At 43.2% G+C, this 9,287-nt stretch overlaps 1 protein-coding gene across 7 annotated transcripts in view; it reads left to right on the forward strand.

Annotated features, from left to right (window-relative positions):
• The first annotated feature begins 1,288 nt into the window (after positions 1–1,288).
• The window catches only part of LOC308303843 (ubiquitin carboxyl-terminal hydrolase 54-like), a 122,300-nt gene continuing 114,301 nt past the window's right edge, over positions 1,289–9,287 (forward strand). For all 7 annotated transcript variants that reach the window (XR_013963024.1, XR_013963025.1, XR_013963026.1 and 4 more), the window contains exon 1: positions 1,289–1,413. Coding sequence is in view for 4 of the 7 variants with exons in the window: in XM_080748337.1 (XP_080604463.1) it covers positions 1,363–1,413 (51 nt within the window). In the remaining 3 variants the exon portion in view is untranslated. The remainder of the gene's footprint in view (positions 1,414–9,287) is intronic.

The following is a 9,287-nucleotide window of genomic DNA, read 5'->3' on the forward strand; positions in this document are numbered from 1 at the left end:
TCACTTTAGAAATGTGCAGATATACCCTCCATACACTTATACTGTATGTTGGTTTGCTTACTGTTGAGTGAGAAAACAATGTTACACATTAAGTTAATCATATGGGGACCCCCAAAATATTTGGGGACCGCCCTGGGGGTCCCGACCCACAGGTTGAGAACCACTGCACTATAGGATGCCAGGTCTACAAGGCAATCGTCTACAAAACATATAGGTACTGTACCGTTGTTTTCCTGTTGAGTTTGGCACATTTCACCCAGGTTTTTTCATCTCACTCACGCCACTTTTTCTGCTGAGCTCACTCAGCGACTAAATAAACAGAAAATAAACCAACATTTAAATAAAACAATTCACAGGAGGCAAGCAGTGGATCACCCCATGATCTGCACTGCAATGTAGTTTCAAATGGGCGATATGGAAAAATACAACATCACAATATTCTCCCAAGCTGTATCACGATACACGATTTTTATCACGATTCTTTGTCACGTTGGTTTTTATGGTTATTTTTCAAGTTACTTGACAAAAACTAGACTCTCTGGGTTCCTTTTGGGAGGTCTAAATTCAACTTTAGAATTATGTAACTCTGACAATATACAAATGAAACTAAATGGACCCGTTCTGCAATGAATCTCTGTATTAACAATTAAACAGGATTTTTTACAAGGCTCCCTCAATTGTATCACGATATATATACGATATCTCTGAAAAGGCATATCGTCTTACAGTATAACGATAATTATCACCATATCGCCCACCCTAATTGCAGACGCTTTTTGAGAGTGAAAAAATAAGAAGACACGTGTGACATGTGTGATCTGGGCAGCTTGCCCCAGGAAATGTGCCAACCTCAATAGGGAACAACGGGTGAGTACACGTGCACGTGTTTGCTTTCAGGAACCTGCTTCTGAGTGAGTGTGTGTGCGTGCGTGCATGCGTGTGTGTCTGTTTGTGAGAGGGTCAGACTGCAGGACGGTGTGTGCTGATGTCAGGTCTGTGCCATGCAGGGGTCAGGAGGTGGAAGGTCAGAGGTCAGGCAGATAGGGGTCAGGGCCAGACGGTCTTGGGCAGCTGTGCCCGTATTATCGGCGGTTTCCCCGGGTGACAGTGGCACTAGATCACTACTGGGTATAACCATCCTCCCCCCGCCTCCCCCTGGCCTTAGTGCCCTTGGTCAATGCACTCCACCCCCCCCCCCCCCCCCCCCCCCCCCCCCCCCCCAGTGAAGTTTGTGGGGCCGTTTGTGAGAAGAACAGTCGACGCATCGGATTCCAGTAGTTTAAAGCAGTAGGAAATTTGAAGGTCTCCCCTCAACTTTGACAGTGTACAAATGGAACCAAATGGACCCGTTACAGACTTACAATGGTCAATTTAGACCCCCATAAAGGAACCTGTGTTGCGATGCGAAGCATTGTGAGCTTGTAGATCTAACTATTTTCAAAAATATTTGTTTACATTTGAATATTTGAAATGGACATTCTGCATAGTGAGTACTTTTAGTTTTGGTTCTTTAAGTACATTTTGATAGGAATACTTTTGTACTTTTACTCAAGTAAATTCCGGACTTTTACTTGTAAGGGTGCCCTCACACCAAAACACCTATGAGAGTGGAATCTGCGTTCCGCCAATGCATTTCAATGAGAGTGAAGCGGTTTCATGCCAGCAGAGGATTTCTGCAAAAAACGCTCCCTTCTCATTGAAATGCATTGGCGGAACGCAGATTCCACTCTCATAGTATTTTGGTGTGAGGGCACCCTAACAGAGTATTTTTTACATTGCAGTATTGATACTTTTACTTAAGTATAAAATGTGAGTACTTTTTCCACCACTGTCTGCAAGTCTGTGAGACTTGTAGTGCAGCCATTCATTCATCAAATGAATGGCTAAGGAATGACATCTCCATGAACTCAAGGCTTCAAAGATAAGTCATGTTTTGTGCTTTTTCTCCTTTGAACCCCTTTAGTCTTAGAGAACTGAGCTTGAGGTACTTTGAGCTCACATTGCATCGCAACGCGATTAGGGATGGACATCGGTATCGGCCAATATAAAAAATGGCAGGTATCATATCAAACCGTCCGAATCGGTGACCGGCAGGTCACTGACATAAATACCGGTTTTATATGCCAATTGTGTCTATGGCACTGCACAGCATGATGCTCTGGTCCTGTGACTAAAGTAAACATTAGCAAGTAGCAGCCAGTCTACTTAGTGGCAGCCTACATAATACAGATGGTGCTGATTACCTTTGCAATGTAAGGATATATATATTCCATAATCCTGTGTCAATGTCGTCTCCAAAAAGGAGGGAAAAAAGCATTTGTCACATGCTTTCCTCCTGCCTAGTCCAAACGGTCATATTAGACTGGATATTGTCTGTGATTTTGGATATTGTACTATTGTGATTGATTTGGCATTTGTGTTCTTCTAGCTTATTGGTAATCAAATTGAAGTATGTCTTGTAGGCCTACTTGGCCTGGAAAAAAAGGGTATTGGAGCAACCCTATTTTTCGGTTTTGGCAGGTCAGACCTTCATAAAACCGGTGGATCGATATCGGCCAAGAATTTTGCAATCGGTCCATCTCTAAACGCGATGCATTGTGAGCTTGTAGATCAGTTGTAGATCTTTATTGGCCAATGTTACCCGCAGAATATGGACGCTGAGGTTCAAGTGGTTATCTCCCCACGGCTCCTAATAATTAGGGTAGATGAAAAGACATGTTTCCCATATCTATATGCAAATGTAGCGGCAAATACCCCAATGACTACTAAAGGGAACTAAATCAATCAATTAATTTCCTTGGGGACAAACTGCTTCCCAAAGGAAACGGTTTATTTATTACACGTATTGGACGGTTGACTGTTGTGCCACTACCACACGCAGCAAGTCAATGGATCCCCCAGCTCTCTGCGAAGATGATTAGGGGGAATTCGCCCGCAAAGGAAACCTGGGAATTGCAACTGCCGATATGGATGGTTCGACTGAAAGCAATAGGCTCGATGCACGGCAGCCAAATTGGAAAAATAAATGTATTTCCTTCATAGGTGTTGTTACCAATGATACTAATGAAGGCTCTGTTCCATTCTGGTTAAACAGAGTCAAGGTGCTGATATTGTTTGTGCATGTTGGCTCACTGGAAACACTTTCACACTTTCACACAAAGTCAATCAATTGGCCTGATGGTGGCGCTAAATGGGACATATCCATGTTAATGACATGACTCTAGACATAATGTGTACCGCTTTGCGTGATTTTAGGGCAAAATCTGTAGGAGCAGTGTCCAAAAAAGTGTTTTGCAAGAATCGGCCTCATGGTGGCGCTAGAAGAGGGCCATGTGAAGGAGTGTGTGTGCAAAGTTTGTCATGGATAGGGGCAACGGTGGCGGAGATATGAGTAGGGCAAAAGTGTGACGTGACGTGACGTGACGTGACTGACTGACTGACTGACTGCTGACTGACTGACTGACTGACTGACTGACTGACTAACGGTGGAGGTTTTGTAACTGCAACCTGACGGTTGGAATAAATAAACTGAACACTAAAAGGAACAGAGCCTTAATTAGTATCATTGGAAGTAAAGATAAGGCCAAAATTATTTCCAACATGTCTGGCTGCTGTTGAGGCCCATTGAGGTGAAATGCAATGACCTGCAGTATCTGAGGAGAATAAATATTTGAGGGGAAAAAGAAACGTCAATGTTAGAAAATCACAGCCGGACTTTCACCTTGACAATGATTGGATTAAAGCGAAAGGCTTTGAAGCTCCTCAAACCGACTGCCTACGTGACCAAACTGCTCTATGAATGAATGGTTGGGTCAAGCTCAGCTCCCCTCCCCTCACTCCCACCACGCATTATAGGGATGGGACAATAAGCCAATATCCTTTATCATGATAAAAATCAAACCTCGGTTCGAAGTGAAGCGGTGAACTTTTATTCTATGTGTTCTAGAGTTATGAACTCTGTGATCTATACATTCTTTATATTCTGATTGAATTAATGATTTTATCTGGAGGGCCGAATTGTCATGTGAAGCTTGACCAAACCTCAAAGTATCCAATCATCAGACCGGGACGGACACTACACACATACGGACGGACGGACGGACGGACGGATGGACGGACGGACGGACGGACGGACGGACGGACGGACGGACGGACGGACGGACGGACGGACGGACGGGACAGATAAAACCTGTTCATTCTGGACTGATATGACCATATATGGACATGGGACACACATTTTGTTTTTGAAAAACCCTATTCATTCTGGACTGATATTCTGGACGTACGGGACAGATAAAACCTGTTCATTCTGGACTGGAATGACCATATATGGACATGAGGTGACAGACATTTTGTTGTTGATAAAACCTGTTCATTCTGGACTGGGATGACCATATATGGACATGAAACACACATTTTGTTTTTGAAAAAACCTGTTCATTCTGGACTGAAATGACCATACTACAGTATATGGGCGTGGGCATAGGCGATTCTAGCCTCTTCCAGCAGGGGGTGCACGCGCGCGCGTGCACGACGCTCGCGCACGCGCTTAGCGGTTTTGTAATGTTGTTTTAGCGGATTTCTGCAGGTAATTTTGTACCCAAATGTAACACAATATAAACAAAAAAAGTGTAAAACAGGTGCTTCTTTTTCTAGACACCATGAGCATATGTCTATAGGATTTATTTACTTATTTTGCAGACAGAGGCAGCACAGCCAGGACATATAAAGCCAAACATCAAGTTAATCATCATTCATCAAGCAATCAAGCAGTCATTTACATTGGTGGTGTGGCACAACCACACCACCAAAGATCCATAACCAGCAGCTACCAATATTTACAAGCAAGTGAAGCAAGCATGCATGCGCGCTCGCTCGCGCGCGCACACACACACACACACACACACACACACACACACACACACACACACACACACACACACACACACACACACACACACACACACACACGGAGGAGAAGAAAACAGGCTGGCTAACTCCACAGTGAACAGATAAAGCCATGTCTTACCTTAAGAAAATGACAAGAAAATATCCAATGTTATATTGAGGTGCCCAGAAGAAAGTGTTATTCCTTGGAGGCACAGAACACATCGTGTAATCCAGCCTCTTTGAGCAGCGCCGAAAACTTTAGTTCACGTATGGTAAATGTAAAAGCTATCCACATGTCCTATGGATGTCTGTAGTTAACCCCAGGTAGCATATTCCACTGTGAAACAACTGTTTAATTCTGTTATTTAGATAAATCTGCAGGTGTCATCATCTGCCGTTTGTTTTTCAGCGGTGCTGTCAGAGACGTTCAGACAGTCACTGTGATTGGTTGAGAAACCAGTAGTCCTATTACCTCCCGCCCCCCATTTGCTGTGATTGGTTTAGAAGTCATGCTATGGGTGCTTCAAAGGGTCAAAAAAGGCGAATTTGAGATGTTCTTCTTCTTAATCATATTGCGTGTTTATTATGATCAAAAAAATCAAAATGGCCGCCTGGCGGCCAGGGGGTGCACGTGCACCCTAGGACACCCCTTAAAATCGCCTATGGGCGTGGGACACACAAAGCCACTCACTGGAAGCGGCTTTCACCGTTTCAAAAACACTCACGATAATCGTATTGTGGAGATTTAATTTATTGTGATATCGTCCTCCCTCATGCACTAGGATCAATTCGCCTTTTATTTGCCGAGCTGCATATCTGGTACCACTTAAACCCTCTATAATTGGTAAAAGGTACTTATAATGTACTTACAGTCTTTTTTTCACTCTCTATCAAATGTCTTTGCAATAAAATTGCCGATCTACAAGCTTACAACGTGTCGCGTTGCGACAACTTGTGAGCTTGTAGATCTGCTATTTTTTGGCAAATGTTCCTTCCCAGGATAATGGATTTTATCGTAAATCGCTATTTCTTTTGTAACAATAATTGTGACATGACATTTTCATATCGTTCCATCCCTATCATCACCAAGCGCCCCATATCAAACAGGTACTGCATGATTCTTAGATCAGTGGTTCTCAAAGTGGATTTCAGGGACTCTCTAGGGTCCTTTATGGGGGTCTAAATTGACCCTTACAAGTCTGTAACTTTAGACAGTGTGTGGACAAATGGAACCAAATGAATCCTAACGGGTCCATTTGGTTGGGTAGATGGATTTCCTCAAGAGCTGGAATCATGACATTATGTGCTATACTAGGGTTCCAAATGCATCACGGAAGTCCAGAAACACTGCTTAGCATTCACTAGACCAGTTGTTCTCAAACTCTTTTGGTGGCAGTATCCCCTTATATTGATTTCTGAAGTCAAGTACCCCCTTTCCCTGACTACAGCATTTTGCTTAGAAAAATTGACATCAAAAGTCCAATTCCCAAGCCAATATGTTCAAAAATAAGACAGCATAATGGCAAATAAACTTTGCTTTCTATTCAATAACATTTGTGCTATTCAGGGTATTGATGTAATTTGCTTTAACAATTTACAGATGAGCAGGTTTACACAATGTCTGTCAATGTTTTGTCATTGGCCATAACACTGAAATACATATTACCATTTTCAATTTTTTTCTCACGTACCCCCTGCAATACCCTCGTATACCCTCATTTGAGAAACACTGCCTAGACCCATGCTTAAAATCGTCAATACCTGTTTTGAGACAAAAAACACATTCATTCATGCCTTGCCCATGGATGTAGGCACATAAGATGTTTTCATCCTCAAGCCACGGGAGGATTCGGGCAAAGAATGCATTTCATGAACACTTTGTAGATGGTTGGTAAAAGGGAAATGTCTCTCTAGACGGACACACACACACACACGCACGCACGCACGCACGCACGCACGCACGCACGCACGCACGCACGCACACACACGTGTGCACACAAAATTCAGTGCATGAGGTAATATCTACACATACTGTAGCATCATAACTGATTTGCTGCATAATGTATGTACAGTTATGGAGCGAAAGAGAGTCATTCTGTCTGTCTGTGTGTTAGAGATAGTGTTAGTCTATGAGGAGAGTCGAACCAACACAACGTCAGAGTAATGATGGCATGTTGGAACAACGCTATACTCACCCACTGACTGCAGAACCCTATGTATCGCTAAGGCTGGTGAACTTGTCTGTGCATAATGAGTGCGTGCGTGCGTGTGTGCGTGCATGCGTGGGTGTGCAATCTGTGCATGTGTGTGTGTGTGTGTGCGTGCATGCCTAAGGGACAGTCTTGTATCAATATTATCTTACAGCGCGGTGTGAATTAATATTCTAAGAGCTTCTCTCACTATACTTGTGCACACTAATTAGAGTGGCGGACAGTAACAACTTCCTTTACTGTACTTAAGTACATGTTTTCAGTATTCTGTACTTTATACTTGGTATTTTTTTTTTGGAATACTTATGCACTTTCACTGCACTGCATCTCAAAGACAAATATTGTACTATTGTCGCCACTACATTTCTAGGAAGGAGAAGAAAAGTACTATTTCAAATATAGTGCAAATTGCAGATCAGCTATTTTCTAATATGTCCTCTCTGTGTATTTTTGGTTTCTTCGTGAAAGCGGAAAGCCTCTGAGTCAAAAGGCCCAATCGAAATACACCGCTTTAGTCACACACTAAAACCATCCCCTCCACTTATTATCATACAATAACAGCTGTGGGTCTGGCATGCTTCAGGTGGGTGGTGCTAAGGTGAAAACCAGGTATACTTAATGAATTGATTGATTGAAGACTTAATTAGAAGTTTGCATAGGAAAAGGTACAGTTTCATGACGGTACAAGGTCTACTAAAAGGAGATCCTAGAAAAGATTATTTGTTTTCCACAGGAAACCATTTAAGTAACTCATATAACATTGAATGACAGACGAATAGGTGTGAGTGGCCAAAACATAACACATTCTGTAAAAAAAGAAAAAAGAATCTTCCTCCTAGTGTACCTGTAATCACCAGTAAGACTCCCTAATCGGGAGATAAGCGACCGTTGGTCGCTTATCTCCACAAATAGGCCAAAAGTTTGTTTTACCAATTATCAAGACATACGGGCAGTTGACAGTTTGCCATGGTTACTCATTGAAGTTGAATCTCCATATATGGAGATAACCTACGCATCACACTAAGTCTGACCTCACCAGCCCATATTTGGGCATGAGCAACTTATGTCTCCATATATGGAGATATGATGACATCACACAGTCCTCAGCCGATGATGTGGCGTGATGTCATACAATACACAAACGAGCCCTACAGTATAAAGGGGCAATTCTTGCCAGGAAAGAAGCATTTCTTCGACTCAGACCTTATCGCCAGGGTTGGCTTATAGCAGCTGTCGGTAGGACCATATATGGATTCTGTTAGTGTGGATCTCCTAACAGGGCATCATCTGGGATACAATCCCTTTTATGCCCATATATGGAGATCCCTAACATAATCCCTTTCATGCCCATATATGGAGATCCCTAACAGAATCCCTTTTATGCCCATATATGGAGATCCCTAACAGCATCCCTTTTATGCCCATATATGGAGATCACTAACAGCTAACAGAATCCCTTTTATGCCCATATATGGAGATCCCTAACAGAATCCCTTTTATGCCCATATATGGAGATCCCTAACAGAATCCCTTTTATGCCCATATATGGAGATCCCTAACAGAATCCCTTTTATGCCCAGTTGGTTGCTAGGGTAAAAAAACATGGTTGCTATGGTAAACAGTTGGTTGCTAGGGTAAACAGTTGGTTGCTAGGGTAAAACCATGGTTGCTAAGGTGGTTGCTAACGTACACTAACAGACCAGCAACAACAGACTGTTGCCACAGCAACGTACACAAAGGTTTGTGTACACATGTGGTGTGATGTCATACTGAAGATATATGACATCACACCGTACACAAACAAAGGTGTGACGTGTGACGTGTGACGGACGGACGGACGGACGGACGGCCGGTGGAGGTTTTCATAGTAAACTGCTCCCTGACGGTCGCAATAATACCTGATATTTTATGGGGGGGGGGGGGAATCCCGGCGTGGAGTGGCCGGTAGAGCGGCTGGATGATGGGAACGGGAAGGTTCCCAGTTCGATCCCAGGCTCCCCCAGAGTTAAGCCCTTTGCACACAGGACAGTTGCGTTTTTTTTGTTTGCTGCATGAATAAAACGCATTGGATTAGGTGTGCAATGCTGTGCGGAATCGGCGCTGCGGATCCCAAAAGGAGTCATAAAAGGAGCGATGAGTTTTTTTACCGCATGCAACAAGACGCACGAATCGAACTGGGTTCGATCG

Source organism: Nannobrachium achirus, assembly GCF_963921795.1.
Source record: "Nannobrachium achirus genome assembly, chromosome: 18".
NCBI lineage: Eukaryota > Metazoa > Chordata > Actinopteri > Myctophiformes > Myctophidae > Nannobrachium > Nannobrachium achirus.